The sequence below is a fragment of the Hemitrygon akajei genome, chromosome 1 (assembly GCF_048418815.1).
Source record: "Hemitrygon akajei chromosome 1, sHemAka1.3, whole genome shotgun sequence".
Classification (NCBI taxonomy): domain Eukaryota; kingdom Metazoa; phylum Chordata; class Chondrichthyes; order Myliobatiformes; family Dasyatidae; genus Hemitrygon; species Hemitrygon akajei.
In genome coordinates, this window is record NC_133124.1 from 76,246,808 (window position 1) to 76,268,164 (window position 21,357).

Sequence of the window (21,357 nt, forward strand, 5' to 3'; positions counted from 1 at the left end):
CTACCTCCCGTAACCCTTAAATTCCCCTTCTATGCAATAAAATATTGAACTGTGTCTTAAATATATTTAATGAGGCAGCCTCTACTGATTTGCTGTGCAGAGAATTCCACACATTTTCCATTCTCCTGGAAAAGCAATTTCTCCTCATCTCCACCCTAAATCTATTCCCCCGAATCTTAAGGCTATGTCCCCCAGTCTCAACTAACAACTTGGAACCAAGGGAGCCTCTCTTGTGTATCCCTTTTGTGGTTTTGTGTGTTTCTGGAAGATTCTGTCCCATTCTCTGGTCCCAAGCAAGTCGATGTCTCCTTATAGACTAGCCCCCTCAACTCTGGAATCAATACTGTGAACCTCCTCTGCACAGTCTTCAAAGTCTATATATCTTTTTTCAAATTTTGCCTTGAGTTGTGGTTGGCAGTGCTCCTCAGTTTACCTATGAACACTTGTGTTTTCTCATACTCCACAGGAACTGGACTATGAAGAGTCATCAACCAGAAACTTGGTCCTGAGGGTTTCCAACAAAGCAGCTTATCATGCTTCAGTCAGTAGTGCAGGCGGGGGACTTAAACCGATCAAATTAAAAGTTAACGTGAAGGATCAGAAGGAAGGATTTTCATTCAAGCCGACGAAGAAGCGAATCAGTGTCGGTGAAAACAAGAAAAAATTCAAAGTTGGTCAGAAGCTTGGAAAATACCCAGCCATCAGTGTGGATACTGGGAAAGAGAGTGAGGGAGTCAGGTACTGTAAAGGTTTCCTACCCATCATAATCTGTGATGTGGTGTCCCTGTGTGACTGGTGTGCTTGAAAGCATTGCTTGTGTGGTTACACCTGTGTATGTCAAGGGAAAATTGGTTTATTATTGTCACATAGTCATAGAGCACTACAGCACAAGAACAGGCCCTTCAGCCCATCTAGTTTACATTGGCCTGGCCTGCCTAGTCTGAACTATTTACACCTGAACCATAGCACTCCGTACCCCTCTTGTCTACGTACCTATCCAAATTTCTCTTAAATGTTCTAATTGAGCCTGCAATCAACCACTTCAGTTGGAAGCTCGCTCCTCACTCACAACACCATCTGAGTGAAAATATTTCTCCTTAGATTATTCACACATCTACCAAGCAGAGTGAAACTGTTTTGCATGCTTTCCATACCAATCATTTCATTACAAAGGTGCATTGAGGTGTATAAGGGAAGAGTAATAACTGAATTCAGAATGATGTGTTAGTTACAGAGAAAGTATAGTGCAGGCAGACACTGAGATGCAGTGGCCATGACAATATAGACTGAGGTTGAGTCCATTTTATCATACTAGAGGAGGGTTCAGTAGTCTTGTACGAGCTGACAGAAGCCTGGTTATATATCCTTTCAGGCTTTTGTATCTCCTGTCCAATGGGAGGGAGGAGAAGAGAGAATGTCTGTGTTGGGCAGGGTCTTTATGTTAGGTGTTTTACTGAGGCAGCGAGGAGTATAGACAGAGTCTTTGGAGGGGAGGCTGGTTTTCTGTGATGTGCTGAGCTGTTATCTACTGCATGTGAGTTTGGGGTGGTGTGAGTACACTTGTGGCAGGTGTGTGTGTGTGCACATGCACTCACAAGATCAGTTACAGAAAGAAAAATCAATGTTTACTATGGTGCCTTTTCCTGTAGGTATGCAAAGGGTTTAGACCCAGCCAACTTCTTCAACATCGACCCCGAGACTTCAGAAATAACACTTGTTAAGGTGCCCGATCGTGAAGCTGACTATATAGTCGATGGGAAGTACACAGCAACAGTATTGGCCATAAGTAATGATGGTGAGTGACTGGTGATATACATTCAGTGTCGTTTACTGATGCTCTCCCAAGATTTCCTGCTAGGAAGATTGAGGTGGCGGCCAAAACATTTCAAAAAGTATCTAGTTTGTAGAACATCAGAACCTTTTAACTAGTAATTAAATTGCCAATGCCTAGTTTGCGTATAAGGAGAAGGTGGGAGTGGAGGATGCTATCACGTATTTGCTGCACAAATCCCTCTCTCACCTAGATGGGGTCAGTGGTGCTGTGAGGATTACATTCCTGGACTTCTCTAGTGCCTTTAACACCATCCAGCCCAAGATCTTAAGGCACAAACTAACGGAGATGGGAGTAGACTCTCACATGGTGGATTGGATAGTGGACTACTTGACAGATAGACCTCAGTATGTGCGGTTGGGAGACTGTAGGTCTGACACGGTGGTCAGCAGCACAGGAGCGCCGCAGGGGACCGTGCTCTCTCCGGTCCTGTTCACCCTGTACACATCGGACTTCCAGTATAACTCGGAGTCCTGCCATGTGCAGAAGTTCGCTGACGACACGGCCATAGTGGGGTGTGTCAGGAATGGACAGGAGGAGGAGTATAGGAAACTGATACAGGACTTTGTGATATGGTGCAACTCAAACTACCTGCGTCTCAATATCACCAAGACCAAGGAGATGGTGGTGGACTTTAGGAGATCTAGGCCTCATATGGAGCCAGTGATCATTAATGGAGAATGTGTGGAGCAGGTTAAGACCTACAAGTATCTGGGAGTACAGTTAGACGAGAAGCTAGACTGGACTGCCAACACAGATGCCTTGTGCAGGAAGGCACAGAGTCGACTGTACTTCCTAAGAAGGTTGGCGTCATTCAATGTCTGTAGTGAGATGCTGAAGATGTTCTATAGGTCAGTTGTGGAGAGCACCCTCTTCTTCGTGGTGGCGTGTTGGGGAGGAAGCATTAAGAAGAGGGACGCCTCACGTCTTAATAAGCTGGTAAGGAAGGCGGGCTCTGTCGTGGACAAAGTACTGGAGAGTTTAACATCGGTAGCTGAGCGAAGGGCGCTGAGTAGGCTACGGTCAATTATGGAAAACTCTGAACATCCTCTACATAGCACCATCCAGAGACAGAGAAGCAGTTTCAGCGACAGGTTGCTATCGATGCAATGCTCCTCAGACAGGATGAAGAGGTCAATACTCCCCAATGCCATTAGGCTTTACAATTCAACCGCCAGGACTTAAGAACTTTTTAAAAGCTATTATTAATGCTTTTTGAGATAGTGATTTAGATGCATATCATATTTTTTACTGAGTTAAGTATTGTATGTAATTAGTTTTGCTACAACAAGTGTATGGGACATTGGAAAAAAAGTTGAATTTCCCCATGGGGATGAATAAAGTATCTATCTATCTATCTAGAAGAACTGAAGGTAGGTAAATGTAAGCAGTATGGATAATGGTCAGCTTGGCTCTGATGAATCAAAGGTCCTGTTTCTCTGCTGATTTAACTCTATGGTGCCCATGTCAACTGGAAACTCAAGCTCAACTGGGAAAGTGGGCAAAGGAATGGTAAATGCAATTTAACTGGGGCAAGCGATGCAATTTGGGAGGTTTAGCAGGACTTGCACAGTAGCTAACAGAACCCTGGGAAATGTTGTAGAAGAGTGGGTACACAAACCTAGTTCCTAAAACATGGTGACATGCATCAACAAAGTGGTGAAGCAAGCGTATGGCATGGCTGTCTTCATTAGAAGGGGCATTGACTGCAAAAGTCGGGACATCCTGTGACACTTATAAAGGACATTAGTGAGACTACATTGAATATTGTGGGTAATTCTGGTCACCATACTGTACCCTCTTAACTTAATCACAGTAAAGATGTGATTAAACTAGAGAGTTTGCAGAAAGATTTCACAAGGATGTTACCAGGACTGGAGGACTTGAGTTATGTGGAGAGACTGGAAGGCTGGGACTGTTTCCCTGGAGGGTAGGAAACTGAGATGTGATCTTATGGAAGTACATGAGAGTAAATGCACACACCGTCTGTATTCCCCAGGACTGGGGAATCAAGAACTGGGGGCGGGGTAGGTTTAAAATAAGAGGGGAAAGATTTAAAGGGTATCTGAAGAGCAAGTTTTTCACAGAGGGAGCTGGGTGTATGGTATGAGTTGCCTGTGGAAGGGTATAATTACAAAGGTTAAAAGACACTTAGATATGTACATGTGAAAGATTTGGAGAGATGTGGGACTAGCTCAGGTAGGTATCTTTGTTGACACGGACAGGTTAGTCTGAGGGAGCTGTTTCCATGCTGTATGACTCTATACTTCAGCATATCTACAGATTGTTAATTAAAATTTCTTTCTTTTCTATCTCACAGGCCCCAAACCAAAGACTTCCACTGGGACAGTGGTTATTGAGGTACATGATGAAAATGATAACATCCCCATCATTAAAAACCTACAGCCCTGCATGTGTGACACAGCCAAAGCATTGACCATCACTGCACAAGACCTGGACTCCTATCCAAATGGTGCCCCCTTTACCTTTAAGTTCGATGATGTACCTGAGGTTGCTGATAAATGGAGGATTTTACGCAGAGATGGTAAGAATTATTTCATAGCTGAATTGTCCTCAATTTAGTTGGAATTGGTCCTCAATTTACAAGTATTCTGGGTGATAATGAGGTTACACCTGAAATACTGTGCAGTCTTGGTCCCTTTTTTAAAAAAAACAAAAATTACATGGGGGTTCTCGATCAGCTGAGGAATACAAATGATGTTCAAACCAGATAAATGAGAAGTGTTCTAATTTGTGATCAGGCTAGGACATTCAAAGCGAATGGTAGGGCTCTGGGGAGTGTCATAGAGCAGTGAGATCTAAGAGCACAGGTACATAGTTCCCTGAAAGTAACATCACACATTCCACATCCCTGCATCTTAACACAAACCTAACCTGGTCAAGCCCTCTTAAGATCTAGTAGGTCATTTCTCATTTTTCTGAATCTCAAAATAAAAACACACAGAAACATGCCTCTGATGGGAGACTCCACCCATTCCAGGAATTGGCTTGGGGGAAATCCTTCGGAATTCTTTTAATGGTTTCTATGGAATCAAAGAACAAGCTCTTTTGCCCAACTTGTTCATGCAACTTAACAATGTGAGCATGTGACTTGTTGAGGCGGAGCTTCTGTTTGAGTTCCACTTTTAGTTTTTTTATTTTGGGTGGAAGTTTTTGGGGATGGCTTTGGGGACGGGGGGAGTTAGTGGTCAGGTAATTGTTTATGTGCAGGGATGTGGGGTATTGGAGCACAGAGCAGAGTCTTGTGTCTCCACTCCGCATTCAAAGGCCAACAATGCTGATGATGTACATTTGTAGGCCAGGCCAGATATTGGACTGGCAAAGCAATTTTCATGAACGCTGATGCCCCCATTTCCACCTCCACCCAGTTCAACAGGTTGCTGAAAGGTCACAAACGGGGAACTAGCTACAGAATGTAGAACTGGTCACTTTAAAGTGAGGTGCATAGAAATCCCTTCTCTCTAAAGGTGGCGACCCTCTGGAAATCTCTTACCACATCACCCCACCCCTCACCTCCCGAGGTGAGTGGATCATTGGATATATTTAAGGTGGTAGATAATTATTGAGAATATGGGAAAAAACTGGGGTTCTGAGGAGTTGGCACAGGAGTCTGGGTTAGCTCTGGCCAGATCGTATTGAATGGTGGGAGAGGTTTGAGGGGCTGAGTGGCCTACTCCTTCTAATTTGTTTCTGTACTTCTGTTGTGAATTTGTGCTATAATGCCATTGACTCTTTTTGAAATGTATCTGTAACAAACCTGTTTCTCACGTTAATGAATAGCATCCACTTCCCACTAAAAACCCAAATACTGTACACAGAATGCCCTTTGGCTGGCCTTTCAAACTTACAGCATTTGATTGGGAACCTCAGTTAACTGATGGCTGTGTGCAGAGGTCACTTCTTCCTTGCCATTAGTTTCCCTGCAATAATTGTCTCTGCCATCTTTATTCGGGTCCCTTTAAATCCCTCTGTACATTCCCTGATCTGGGTCAGTACCTTTGCCCTTGGACCGGGTCAGATAGTTCACCCAGACCACTTTCCCATCCATGGGTCTATTCATGTCCTTATAACTTGCATAATTGCATAGACCTCTACCCTTCCTGTGGCAGCTTGTTCCAAATATTGATCTGAGTGGAGGAAAGGACTTCAAATCTTTTGATAAACCCTCTAATTTTAGATTTCTCTACCCTGGGGGGGGGGGGAGGGGGTGGAAGAAAGACCATGGCTATGTTGCCTATCTTGCCTATGCCCCTCATTATTTTATAAACCTCAATAAGATCACCTTTTGTCTCTTACCTTCCAGGGAAAATGGCCAATAGTCTCAGCACTTCAGAGAAAACAGTCCCAGCAAAATACCTTCAGTAAAATAAAATGTTAACAGCTTTGTTTTACTGTCTTCGTCTCCCATAGATACCAGCATGGAACTCCAGCCTCGGCATGAGCTGTGGCCAGGAACATTTACAGTGCCTTTGAAGGTCGAGGACCATCAAGGATCTGGAAAGGTCCAGAACGTAGAGGTCCATGTCGTCGAGTGCACCAGCAACTCACCCACCTGCTCAGAAAGGGCGAATGCTGTCAGAGGCAACAGTGCCCGCTTGGGTGCAGCTGCCATCGGGCTCATGGTTTTTGGGGCCTTGATGTTGCTACGTAAGTTCAACTGTTTCAGCAGGTAGAGGCTGAATAGGCTAGGGCTTTATTCCCTGGACCGCAGGAGATGGAGAAGTGAACTTGTGTGGTGTATAAAATCATGAAGGACATAGTGTGGGTGCTCGGAAGTAAAGAACTAGAGAGTGTAGGTTTCTGGTCAGACGGGAAAGATTTAACAGGGATCAGAGGAGAAAGCTCTTCATGCAGAAGGTTGTCTGTATATTGAATGAACTGTCAGAGGAAGTGATTGAGACTGGTTTGATTATAATACTTGGACAATAAATCATAAGATAAGAAGCAAAGTTAGACTATTCAGCCCATCGAGTCTGCTCTGCCAATCTATCATGGCTAATTTATTAACCCTCTCAACCCCATTCTCCAACCTTCTCCCTGTAACCTTTGATGCCCAGACTAATCAAGAATCTATTGATCTGTTTTAAATATACCCAATGACTTGACCTCCTGAAGCAATGACACAGCCATCTGAAGCGATGAATTCCACAGATTCTGGCTAAAGAAATTCCTCCTTAACTCTGTTGTAAATGCATGTCTTTCCATTTTGAGGCTGTGACTCTAGTACTAGGCTCCCCCACTATGGAAAATGTCCTCTCCCCATCTAGGCCTTTCAGTATTAAATATGTTTTAATGAGATTTCCGCCACCCATTCTTCTAAACTCCAGTGCAAGTCCAGAGCCATAAACTCTTCTCATACATTAACCCATTCATTACTGAAATTATTATTATGAACCTCCTCTGGACAGTCTCCAATGCAAGCGTTTCTTTCCTTACGTAAGGGACCAAAACTACTGTAATACTCCAAGTGCAGTCTAACCAATGCCTTGTAAAACTTCAGCATTACATCCTTGTTTTTGTATTCTAGCTCTCTCGAAATGAATGCTACAATTGCATTTGCTTTCCTTGCCACTGAATTAAACATGTAAGTCAACATTTGGAGAATCCTGTGCCAGGATTCCAGTCCCATTGCACTCTGTTGAATTTTCTCACCATTTAGAAAATAATCTAGGCCTTCAGTCCTTCTAAGAAAATGCATGACCATACACTTCTCTACAATATATTCCATCTGATATTACTTGCCCTTTCTCCCCATCTGTCTAAGTCCTTCTGTAGACTCCCTGATTCCTCAAAACCACCTGCTACTCAGCTTACTGTCATACCATCTGCAAGCTTGCCCACAAAGCCATCAATTCCATTATCCAAGTCATTGACAAGATCTAAATAAACAACATCCATTGACTCTCCTTTGTCTATCCTGCCTGTTATTTCCTCGAAGAATTCCAACAGATTTGTTAGGCAAGTCAGAAAACATACTGACTTTGATCTATTTTATCATGTGCCTCCAAGTATCCTGAAAACACAACCGTAATGATAGACTCCAACATCATACCAATCACTGAGTCAGGGTAACTGGTCTGTAATTTTGTTTCTACTGCCTCCCTCCCTTTTTGAGGATTGGAGTGACATTTCAACCATTCCAGAATCTAATAATGCCCAAAAGATCATTACTAATGCCTCCAAATCTCTTCAGCTATCTCTTTCAGAACACTGGGTGTAGTCCATCTAGTGACTTATTTACCTTCAGACCTTTCAGCATCCCAAGCACACCAAGGTTTGGTGTGAAAACCTTTTGCCTTTGAAACTGCATCAATTCTCTTAGCACTCTGTCTTGCGGTTTTAGATGAGAATCAACTGGTAGCTTGTCCAAGTATCTTGGAGAACTTGCTGCAGTTCTTCTGCAGACTTTGGTTGTCTTGCTTGCTTCTGTCTCTCCAGGTAATCCCAGACAGCCTCGATATTGAGATCAGTATTCCATGAAAGCCATATAAAATATCTAGGGTGCTTAAGACTTAAGCACGGTACCATATGTGTCTGTGTATATGTGACTGTGTATTGTCATATGCCATGAGGGTAATATGCCATTCCACTCACCTACAAGTATACACTTGGGTCACCCCTGCAGCAGCATCCAATCAGGGCACAGAAGCAACCGCCAGACAAGCGGTGCTGTAGCCAGTCTGAGGCTCAGCAGGGAAAGGTAGAGTCAGTCAGAGCAATAGTGTGAGAAGACTGGATAGTTGGGGGGTGGACAGACGGCAGATTCTGTGGCAGCGAAAGAGCACCTGGGAGACAACACATCATCCTGGTTTCTAAGGTCCAGGACATCTCAGAGTGCCTGCAGAACATTCTCGAGCGGGAGGGGGAGCAGCCAGAGGTCGTGGTGCGGATTAGTACCAATGACATGGGTAGAAAAGGGGAAGAAGTCCTGTGTAGTGAGTATAGGGAGTTAGGGGAGAGGTTGAAGAGCAGGATTACTCCCAGCACAATATGCTAGTTGATACAGGAACAGGATGATAGTGCAATTGAATATGTGGCTGAGGGAGTGGTGCAGGGGGAAGAGTTTCAGATTCCTGTAAATCATTGGGACCTCTCTGGGGAAAGTATGACCTGTACAAAAAGGACAAGTTATACCTGAACCCTTGGGGCACTAATACCTTTGTGGACAAGTTTGCTGGAGCTGTTGGGGAGGATTTAAACTAAATTGGCAGAGGGATGGGATACAAGTCAGTACAGTGCATTATGAGACTGAGGAAGGACAGGCAGATGTCAGGGCAAACTTGAATTGAAGTGTAACATGGGGGCAAAATCATAAAGGGTGACAAATACAGGGCTGAATAAGGTACATGATCTTGTAGCGCAGTCCTAGATTGGCCTGTATGATGTTAGCATTACTGAGTCGTGGCTGAAAGAAAATCTTGTTGGAAGGTTAACGTCCAAGGATGCACCTTGTATCAAAAGGACAGGCAAGTAGGTAGAGAGGATGGTGTGGCTCTGTTATTTTTTTTTAAAAATGAAATCAACCCCTTGGAAAGAAATGGCATGGAATCAGATGATGTAGAATCCTTGTTGGTAGAATTAATAAACTGCAAGGGTAAAAAGACTGATGAGAGTTGTAGACAAGCCCCAAACAGTGGCCAAGATGTGGGATACAAGTTTCAATGGGAAATAAAGGAATGTAGTAAGGGCAATGTTATGATGGACATGGAGGATTTCAGTATGCAGGTAGATTGGGGAAATTCAGCACTGGATCTGAGGAGACGGAATTTGTAGAATGCTAATGATGACTTTTGGAGCAGCTTGTCATTGAGCCCATAAGGGAAATGCAGTTCTGGATTGGGTGTTGTGTAATGGACCAGATTTGATTAGAGAGCTTAAGGTAAAGGAACTCTTAGGAGATTGTGATCATGTGATAAAATTCACCCTGCAGTTTGAGAAGTTCATCAGATATATCAGTATTACAGTGGAGTAAAAGGAACTGCAGAGGCATGAGGGAGAGGAGCTAGCCAAAGTTGATTGGAAGACAAACTAGGTGGATGAGTTAGAGCAGCAATGGCTGCAGTTTCTAGGAGCAATTCAGAAGATGCAGATTTAATTCATCCCAGAGAAGCAGCAGCATTCTAAAGGAAGGATATGGCAACTGCAGCTGACACAGGAAGTCGAAGTTAGCATAAAAGCAAAAGAGGGGCATATAATATAGCAAAAAATAGTGGCAAGTTAGAGCATTGGGATGTTTTTAAAAAACCAGCAAAAGGCAACTTAAAAAACAAACATAAGGAAAAAGATGAAGTTTGAAGGTAAGCTAGTCAATAATATAAAAGAGGATACCAAAGGAATTTTCCAATAAATACAATTTTCCAATAAAAGAGCAGTGACAGTGGATTTCAGACAACTGGAAAATGATGGTGGAGAGGTAGCAATGAGGGGCAAAGAGGGCAGACGAACTTACTATTTTGTTGCAGTCTTCATTGTGGAAGTTCAAGAGTCAGTGGGCAGAAGAGACCTCTAATTGTTATGTCTAAGGAGAAGGTGCTTGGGAAGCTGAAAGGTCTGAAGGTAGATTGGTCACCTGAACCAGATGAATTATACCCTGGGGAAGCAGGGAGTCTACAGGAGGACTTGGAAGATTGAGCGAATGAGCAAAGATCTGGATGATGGAACGTACTGTGGTTAAGTGTCTGGTCATGAACTTCAGTAGAAGAAAGAGACATGGACTATTTTCTAAATGGGGAGAAAATTCGAAAATCAGTAGTGCAAAGGGACTTGGGAGTCCATGTGCAGGATTCCCTAAAGGTTAACTTGCGGGTTGAATTGGTGGTAAGGAAAATAAGTGCAATGCTAGCAGTCATTTCAAGAGACTGCAGTACAAGAGCAACAATGTGATGCTGAGGCTTTATAAGGCATTGGTCAGACTGCACTTGAAGCAGTTTTGGGCCCCTTATCTAAGACAAGATATGCTGGCAGTGGAGAAGGTCCAAAGGAAGTTCACAAATGATTCTGGGAATGAAATGGTGAATGTATGAGGAGTGTTTGGCTCTAGGCCTATTCTCACTGGAGTTTAGAAAAATGGGGGTGGGGGGATCTCATTGAAACCTATGGAATATTGAAAGATCTAGATAGAATGGATGTGAAGAGGATGTTTCCTATAGTGCATGAGTTTAGAACTAGAGGCCACAGCCTCAGAAGAGAGGGACATCTATTTAGAACAGAGATGAGAAGGCATTTCTTGAGCCAGGGTGTAATGAATCTATGGAACTCGTTGCCACAGGCACCTATGGGGGTCAGGTAACTGAGGATATTTAAAGCAGAGGTTGATAGGTTCTTGGATAGTCAGGACCTCAACAGTTATGGGAGAAGACAAAATAATGAGATTGAGAAGGATAATAAACCAGCCATGATGGAATCGTGGACCATACTTGATGGACCGAGTGGCCTAATTCTGCTCCTATGCCTCGTGGTTCTGTTATGCTTGTGTATGGGAAGAGGGCATTTAGTATAAATTGGCATCAAGATCGGTATAACATTGTGGGCTAACTGGCCTGTCCAGTGTTGTACTGTTCTGTGTTCTTTATTCTCTGTTCTATTTGCTTCAGCAGCTGAAATTGTATGCAATTTATGGAATTTCAAAACTAACCCTGAACAAATTGTTTATCCTTAGTTGCTCCTCTGCTGTTACTGTTCTGCAACTCTGGTCTTGGAGGAGGAATAGGTGGAGCTAGTGGTTTCAAACAAATACCCATTGAAACATTCGGAACTGTGGAAAATAAGAACATCGAGGGTGGAGGAGAAAGGGACACGGTCTGTATTTGTTAACTATGTTTTATATTTGTACGTCATTAATCAAACCATTTTTTAATAAAGTAGGAAGTATAAAGGTGCTGAGGACTTCAGCACCTCTGAAGTCCTCAGAATCCTGGAGGAACTCAGCAGGTCAGGCAGCATCTATGGAGAAAAAATAACAGTTGATGATTCTGACAAGAACCTTCATCAGAGAGGGTCTCATTTTCTTACTTCCTTAGATGCTGCCTGATCTGCTGAGTTTCTCCAATGTTTTGTGTTACTCCATATTTCCAGCAGCTGCAGAACCTTGTGTCTCTGGTCTAAAACCTTGGTTAAGCCACACCTGGAGTATTGCATACAATTGTGGTCGCCCCATTGTAGGAAGGACGTGGAAAGGGTGCAGAAGAGATTTACCAGGATTCGTGCATATAAGCTAGAAAAAGCAGTTGGGCAAACTTGGTTGTTTTCTCGAGAACATCAGAGACTGAGAGGAGACCTGATAGGAGTTTATAAAACCATGAGAGGTGCCGGTAGACAGTCAGTATCTTTTTCCCTTGGTAGAAACATCAAATACTAGAGGACATGTATTTCAGGTGAGAAAGTTTGAGGGAGCTATGCAGAACAAGTTATTTTGAAGTGGTGGGTGCCTGGAATAGGCAGACAGGGGTGATGGTGGAATGAGACACAATAACAGCATTCAAATCTTTTAAGACAGACACCCTGAATGTGCAGCAAATGGAGGGATATCGACCATGTGCAGGTAGAATGGATTAGTTTAATTTGGCATAATGCTCCACACAGACATCGTGGGTTGAATGACCTGTTGCTGTGTATGTTCTAAAGTACTGGTACAATCTACACAGACATTTCCCTCAGGATCTCGGATAACTTGCTTCCATCCCAATTCTGTGGACTCTGAGATGGTTAATATGAGAATTGCAGACTATTCCACAGACAGGAACAAGAGTTTGTGAGATGATGTAGATTCATCCACCACTTCAACCAAGCTTCTGCATATTCCTGAATCTTAGGATCTTGAAGTTCTCAATGCCATCTCTGAAAAAGACTGAGCATGTTTTGATTTTTCATGGTGGTTTTAAAGTTACTGGAAAGGCAGGCAGTGTTCTGGAAGCGCAACATTAGAATTGAGGGATTGCAGAGATCAAAAGGTCCAAGAAGATTAGCGAGAAAGGAAGGAAGACACTGATGCAATTCCCACATGACAATTTTAGAATCTAATGATTAATTAAACCTGAAACTTTTTTTTTTAAAAAAAGCTAGTGTCAGTCATGGTGTGTATAAAAATAATAAATGAAGAAGTATCAAAATTAAAGTACTGGTGCTGGAAATCTGAACAGAGAATGCTGAAAACACTCAGGCAGTATCTGCAGGGAGAGAAACGGTTAATGTCCCTGGTCCTTCATCAGACTCGAATTAAAATTACAAGCTTGTTTTGACATCTTCTCGGATTCTCTAATGTTTTTCTGATAGTGAGCACTTTGAAGTGCACTGGTGGTAAACCTGTTCATTTGGCATGAATCTGGCAACTTGGAGTTATTTTGTGACTCTAATATTTCATTGTATTTTATCAATATTAATTTTTTTCATAAGTTTATAAAAGACCCTGAATATCAGAAATAACTATCAGAATCAGATTTATTATTATTGGCATGTTATGAAAACTTGTTTTGTTGCAGCAGTACAATGCAAAAACATAGAAATGACTATAAATTATTAAACAGTGCAAAAAAAAAAAGAGGAATAATGAGAAATCTGGTGGTGGAGGAGAAGCTGTTCCTGAATCATTGAGTGTAGGACTTCAGACTTCTGTACCTCCTCAGTGTTGTTAATGAGCCTTGAGGCCATCAGGGCACACCACCAGGGATTGTCAGCTGAGGTCTCCACCCTGTCTTGGATGTTGTGGGTGAGCTCATTGTGTTCTCTGCATTCGGGACTGGATGCTTTCACCACTCAGCAAGTATGTACTTGGCGCAATGTCGAGCTGGGAGCTGAATGGATTTGCCAGGATAGTCACTGACCAGTGCTTTTCCTCCCAAACAGCACATGCCATTGCTTCCAGTCAGTGCAGCTACTAATGCAACAGTAGTAGGAACTTACCCAAGCGAGATGGACGGGAGGAAAGGAGGAGCTGGTACCATGCACAATGTGCTTCCTTTGAACATGAATTCCAGTGAAGTGGTGTATACCTATCCCGTGGGCAATCCTGCAATGCTGGAAGGAGTCGATAACCAAGGAGATGAATATCTCATTTCCTACATGAATCCAAATATGAATATGGGTGTGATGGAGAATGGCAGGATTGGAACAATGTCTGAAGGTGCACTTTTGGACTTCATGGATTCCTACATCAGTGAGGTACTTTGGAACTTTATGTTATTTTAAGCAATGTGGTATTAGCTACTTATTTAGAGTGAATACAGTGTTAACCATTTACACTATAAACACCAAGTAGCCTTGCGCTTGCTAGTTACACTGGCTTCTGGTCCAGAAACACCTGGATTTTAAAATTCTCATCCTTAATTTCAAAACCCCATGCTCTTTTCTCTGCAAACTTCTCCAAAGCCAGATTTATCATTTAGTGATTGAGATTCAATGTAGAATAGGCCCTTCCAGCACCCCCCCCCCCCGATCCCCTAATTTAATCCGAGCTTAATCACAGGACAAAATGGCCAGCTAACCTACCAACAGGTGTGCCTTTGGACTGTGGGAAGAGATGGGAGCACCCCAAAGAAACCCATGCGTTCATCGGGAGAACATACAAACTCATTTCTGCATTCCCAACACATCTCCAACTTCTGTTGCTCTTGCATTACAGAGAAACTTTTGTTTGCAGAAGCATTTTCTGAATGCTTGAGGCAATGCTGAGTGGATCTATTGACCTCAGTTTCTCGTCATGGTCTTGCAGCTTATTGTCGCTCTGCACTGCACTTCCTCTATAGATGTTACACTTTATTGTGTGTTGTCACAGTTTCACCTGGTTCTACCTCAACGCACTGTAAAGAATTGATCCATGAACTGTCTGCAAGGCAAGCTTTTCAGTATCTCTGTGACAATAATAAACCAATTCCAATTATTACATTGAACAATACTTTCGTAATCTTCAACAATTCATGGTTAAATATATAATAAAATGAGAATACGCCATTCCCATGATCACTTCTGGCAGTGTAGTGCAGCCATCTACCAATTTTCTTACTTTAAAAAAAAATCTTGTCCCACACTTTTAAAGTAAAACTCACACCACCTTGATTGTATGTCCTCCAGTATTCAATGTGTCTATCCTGGGAGAAAGATGCTGGTTACCACCTAACCTGGTGTGGGAGTTCCTTGATGTAATACCTGTCTAACCTTGCCTGCTCCAGAGAACTTCTATAACCAGAATCATGTTTATTATCGCTTACAGCTGTTGTGAAATTTGTCCTTTTGTGACAATACAGTGCAAGACATTTTTTAATAAATTCAAGGTGAATTTATTATCGAAGTACATGTGTCACCTTATACAGTGCAACCATTAGATTCGTTTTGAACCATAAGATGTAGGATCGAGCCATTTGACCCACTGAATCTGCTCTGCCATTTCATCATGGCTGACCCAATCTCCTGCCTTCTCCCTGTATCCCTTCATGCCCTGACTAATCAAGAATCTATCAACCTCTGCCTTAAATGTACCAAGTCACTTGGCCTTCTCAGCCGCCTATGGCAATGAATTCCACAGATTGAGCACTCTCTGGCTAACGAGTGTCCTCCTCATCTTCGTTCTAAATGAATTCCCTCTATTGAGGCTGTGTCCTCAAGTCTTAGACTCTTCCACCATGGGAAACAAACTCTCCACATCCACTCTATTGAGGCCTTTCAACATTTGATAGGTTTCAATGAGATTCTTCCCTCATTTTACCGAATTCCATGGAGCACAGACCCAGAAAAACCATCCAATGCTCCTCATATGATAAGAATTTCAATCCTGGAATCATTTTTGTGAATTTCCTTTGAACCCACTACAATGTCAGCACATCCAGTCAGCCCAAAACTGCTCATAATACTCCAAGTGAAGCCTCAGTAGTGCCTTATAAAGCATCAACATTACTTCCTTCCTTTTATATTCTAATCCTCTCACAATTAACACTAACATTGCATAAGCCTTCCTCACCACTGACTTAACATGCAAATTAACCTTTAGGGAGTCCTGCACGAAGACTGCCGAGTCCCTCTGCACCTCAGATTTTTGAATTTTCTCCATTTAGAAAATTTGTGCTTATATTTCTTTTAACAGAGTACATGACCATACACTTCTCAACACTGTATTTTATCTGCCACTTTTGTCCATTCCCCTAATCTGTCTTGATCCTTCTGTAGCCTCTCTGCTTCCTCATCAGTACTTGCCCCTCCACCTATCTTCATATTTTCTTGCAGGCCAACACAATAAATCTAATGGCCATAATAGAATTAATGAAAGACTGTACCCAACAGGGCAGTCAACCAGTGTGCAAACTGTGCAGATACAAAAACCCTAATAATAAATAAATACACAATAAACATCAAGAACAGCACGTACAGAGGGTCCACTTTATTAGGTACAGCTGTACACCTTGTTAATGCAAATACCTAATCAACCAATCGTGGTAGTTCTATAGGTAAAGATCCCTTCTTAATAAGAGAGGTCAGAGGGGATTGGTAATTGAGAAGTGAGTGTGTTTGGGTATGCCTGCACTTCAAGTTGTATCAGCTTGAGCTCAGAAAAAAATAATATAATAAGCAACGAATATTGAACATGAGATGAGTCCTTGAAAGTGAGACCGTAGGTTGTGCCCTCAGTGATGGGTCAGGGAAGTTGAGTGAAGTTATCTCCTCTGATTCAAGAGCCTGATGGTTGAGGGATAATAACTGTTCCTGAACCTTGTGGTGTGAGTCCTGAGGCTCTTGTACCACCTTGATGGCAGCAGTGAGAGCATGAACAGGGTGGTGGGATCCCTGATGATGGATGCTTCTTTCCTGCAAATACTCTCATTGCACAATGGTGGGAAGGGCTTTATCCATGATGGACTGGGCCAAATCCACGATTGTTTGTAGGATTTTCCATTCAAGGTCATTGGTGTTTCCATCGTAGGTTGTGCTGTAACCAGTCAATGTACTCTCCTCTACAGATGTTTGTCAAAGTTTTAGATGTCATGTTAAATCTTCACAAACTTGTAAGGAGGTAGAGGTGATGTCCTGCTTTCTTCGTATTTGTACTTGTGTGCTGGGCTCGGGACAGGTCCTCTGAAATGATAATGCTGATGAATTTAAAGTTGCTGACCCTCTTCACCTCTGACCCCTTGATGAGAACTAGCTCATGGACCTCTGGTTTCCTTCTCCTGAAGTTAATAATCAGCTCCTTGGTCTTGATGACATTGCGTTATTGTGGCACATCTCAGCCAGATTTTCAGTCTCCCTCCTGTATGCTGACTCATCACCATATTTGATTCAGCCAATGACAGTGATGTCATCAGCCAATTTAAATATGGTATTGGTATTGCTGAGCAACGTAAGTGTAAAGTGAGTAGAGCAGGGGGCTGAGCACACAGCCTTGTGGTGCTCCTGTGCTGATGGAAATTGTGGAGGAGATGGCGCTGCCTGACTGGGATCTGCAAGCGAGGAAGTGGAGGAACCAATTGCACAGGGGGGTATCGAAGCCAAGATCTTGAAGCTTATTGATCAGTTTTGATGTAATAGTTAAGTAATGCAAAAGAGGAGTAATGAGTTGGTCTGCATGGTTTCGGGGACTGTTCTGAAATTTGATGGCAGAAGGTAAGAAGCAGTTTCTAAAACATTGCGTCGCCATCTTCAGGCCCTGATGGTACCACCTCCCTGATGGTAGTAATGAGAATAGGTCATGTCCCAGATGGTGAGGGTCATTACTGATGGACACTATCTTCTTGAGGCACCACTTTTGAAAAATGTCCTTGTTGGTGGAGAGGGTTGTACCATGATGGATCTGGTTGAGTCTCTTGTGACCCTGCATATTGTCGTCTCCATACCAGGCAGTGATGCAACCAGTCAGGAAGCTGTCTATGGAAATTTGCTAGAGTCTTTGTTGACATGCCAAATCTCCTCAAACTCCTAATGAAATCTATGGAATGAGCTGCCAGAAGAAGTGGTTGAGATAGGTCCAACGATAACCTTTAAAGGAGAGTGGATAAGAGAGATTTACAGAGATATTGACCAAATGTGGGAAATGGGAACCTTGCTTAGCAATGATGAGTTAAACCAAAAGACCTGTTTCCTTGCTATATGACTCTGAAGGAAGGCATTCTCCTTCAATCAACTTTGCTCATACAATTAGCAATGTACTTCAATCATATAGCTAGCACTTTTAACATACTCCAAGATCAATCTGGCCTTCCCCCTCCTGCTCTAAAAGACTTTAAAGTCTCTTAAATGTCTCTAATGTATCAGCAACTACCACCACCCTGGCCGGTAGGTAGGGGTGGGTGTGTGTGCGCACGTGCGCGTTTGTATATACATTCCCGCCCCCCCGCCCCCATATACTCCCCTCCAATTACCTTAAAATTATGCCCTCTTGTATTAACCATTTGTGACCTGAGAGAAATGTGCTGGCTGTCCACTCTACCTGTGCATCTTACCATCTTTAGACATTTATCAATTCACCTCTCTACCACCTTTGGTCCAAAGAGAAGCATGGCTCACTCAACCTTTCCTCCTAACACATGCTCTCTAATCTGGGCATCATGCAGGTCCTTGGCAAATATCAGGTAATTTTTGAATATGATGGTCGTTTGGGAATAAAGGGATAGAGATTTGATGAATAATGCACAGGATCAACTCTGGTTTTGGGGTAAGCTCAAGAGTGGTGTACAGGTCAGGTACACTCTGGGTTCTGACAAGGCTCTGTTCCTGTGAACTGTTTGTAACTTGGACAGTTCACAACTCAGAAATCCAGCTGCAAACCCAGTTCCCACACAGCCCAATGACAGCCATCAAATCCATTCCACCATTCTCCCAAACACTTGCATGAACTGTATGTACAGGCTGTGCACAAATCAGGCATTGAGTGAGAATCTGCAGCCAACTTATTATTCTAGTCCAATCGCTGACCAGTTTATAAAAAAAAGTCTGTTGCTAATAGTTTTGCTGATTTATACTAATATTTAAATGTAAATCCAGTGAATTAACAAATTGATTGTTTCCTCTCAGTATATTGTGTATCTCTGAAACTCACTTCCTCAGAGAGCAATGGAAGCAGAGTCTCAATAAGTACATGGTTAAAAGTTCTCAGGGGTAGGTGGGAATACTCGTAGAGCACTACAGCACAGAACCAAGCCCTTCAACCCACCTGGTCCATTCCAACCTGGTCTTCTGCTGAGTCTCATCTACCTGCACCATATCCCTCCAAATCCCTCTCATCGGTGTCACAATCTACCTCATCATGACCTTGCACCTTATAGTCTACTTGACTGAACATTCTCTGCAGCGGTATGATTTAATTCTCTGTGCAATGCATCCAAAAATGTTGGAGAACAGGTTAGGCTGCATCTATGGAAATAATGAATGTTTCAGGCCAACAGCATAGTGATTTGCACAACACGTTACAGTGCAGGAGACAAGAGTTTAATTCCCGCCACTGCCTGCAAGAAATGTGTATGTTCTCACTGTAACTGCGTGGGTTTTCTCCAGATGCTCTGGTTTCCTCTCACTGTCTAAAGACATACCAGTATTGTAAACTGTCCTGTGGCCAGGCTAGGATCAAATCGTGGGGTTGCTGGGAGACACGGCTTGAAGGGCTGGAAGGACCTATTGCTCAATAATGATTGATAAATGTCATGAAATTTGTTTTGCGGAGGCAGTATTTTACAAAAATAGTGTAAAAGACAAATAATCTATATTCTGTTATGTTTTAGCTTGTACTATATCTGACTGGGACTCTGACTCTAGCCTTAGACTTTATGACTGTTTTCCTTTTGTCATCTCCTTGTATCTCTCTACATAAATCTCCCAGGAATCAGTCTATAGTCTTTTCCCTGCCTACACTGCCATCTAGTGTTCATCTTTGGCAAATGTAGGTTCATTTCACTCGTTCACTTCAACCAAGTCCTTAAATAGATTGAACCACAGCTGTAGTCACAACACTAATAAATATGATAACCACCAAATGTAGCCCCTCAACCTGATTCTCCTTGCATTTGACCTTCTGCCTATTAACCAATATAAATCCAGTTAATTCATTAAATTGTGACTAAGCATCGTTAATGGTACTTTCTATAAACAAGAACTAGGAGCAGAGGTAGGCAATCTAGCTTATGAAGCCTGCTCCACCATTTGATGAAATAATGCTGATCTGCTCGTGGACTCTGCTCCATTCATCTGCTTTTCCCCTGCTTCATTCATCTGCTTTTGCTATGCAAAAATCTATCTTACTGTGCCTTAAATGTATTCAATGAGGTAGCCACCACTGCTTCTCTGCCAAAGAATTTCACAGACTATTCTTTGGGAAATGTTACCGTCATAATATTTCACCATCCTAAATCTATTCCCCAAATCTTAGGCTAGATCACCTAGTTCAAGTCTTGTGTAAAAACAGAAATGGTGTTCCTGCCTCTATCTTGTATATACTTTGTCATAATTTTATACTTCTGAGATTCCATCTAATTTTTCTGAATTACAGCAAGTACTGTCCTGTGTTTCTGTGTCTCTGCCCCCTGTCTGACCATTGAGCTCCCCCAGTGCTCCAGAGGAGTATGTTGCTCCAGATTTCCAATGTCTCCTTAATCTATTGCATATTGTTTAGGGTTTGCAGATTAAAGCAGTGTTCAGAGTGGAGGCAGTTTAGCACAACAAAGTATCCATTAACATGAAGCTGAAAGTGCCAGTTGTTGACCTAGAAACTGAGGTGATGGTGTGCCTGAGAGCTGTTGTAGAGATGGTCAACAGTTTCAGGTTGCTCGGCATCCATGTTACCGGTAACCTCTCCTGGTCCCTTCACACCAATATAGTGATCAAGAAAGCACATCAACTTGTACTTTCTCAAGCATCTGAGAAAATTCACAGGATTCCCTCAAACTTCTACACCACATAATGAATACTGATGGGTTATATTTCAGCCTGGTAAGGGAACTAGAGCAACATACAAAAATCTGGAAGAGCTCGGTACGTCAGGCAGCATCTATGGAGAGAAATGGTCTGTCTATATTTCAGATCACTGAATGGTCTTGACCCAAAACATTGGCTGTCTCTTCCCCAGAGATCTATGAAACAGTCATTAAAGATCTTCATAGCATTACAGGAAGTATGTGGAGACTTTGGAGAGGGTACGGAAGATGTTTATCAGGATTTAGAGGGTATAAGCTATAAGGAGTTTCCTCTAGAGCATCACAGTCTGAGGAGAGATCTGATAAAAGCTTATAAAATTATGAAAGGTGTAAGACAGTCAGAACCTATTCCCTGGGGTAGAAATATCAAATACTAAAACCATGCATCTAAGGCAAAAAGGGAAAGATTAAAGGAAATGTGTGAGCCAAGTTTATTTTAACTGTAGTGGGGTGCATAAATGGGCTGCCAGTGAAGGAGTTGGTGGAAATACACAACAGTGCTGTTTAAGAGGATTTTAGACACTGGGAATGGAGGTCTATGGACCATGTGCACCAGGAGAGATTTAATTTTATTTGGCATCATGCATGGTACAGACATTGCAGGCTGAAGGGCTTGTTCTG

General features: G+C 42.6%; 1 protein-coding gene across 2 annotated transcripts in view; it reads left to right on the forward strand.

Annotated features, from left to right (window-relative positions):
* Positions 1-21,357, forward strand: part of LOC140727934 (desmoglein-2-like) — a 63,010-nt gene that overhangs the window by 37,999 nt on the left and 3,654 nt on the right. For both annotated transcript variants that reach the window (XM_073045927.1, XM_073045937.1), the window contains exons 11-16: positions 467-738; positions 1,650-1,795; positions 4,152-4,376; positions 6,263-6,499; positions 11,511-11,650; positions 13,694-14,008. In XM_073045927.1, coding sequence (XP_072902028.1) covers positions 467-738; positions 1,650-1,795; positions 4,152-4,376; positions 6,263-6,499; positions 11,511-11,650; positions 13,694-14,008 — 1,335 coding nt within the window. The remainder of the gene's footprint in view (positions 1-466; positions 739-1,649; positions 1,796-4,151; positions 4,377-6,262; positions 6,500-11,510; positions 11,651-13,693; positions 14,009-21,357) is intronic.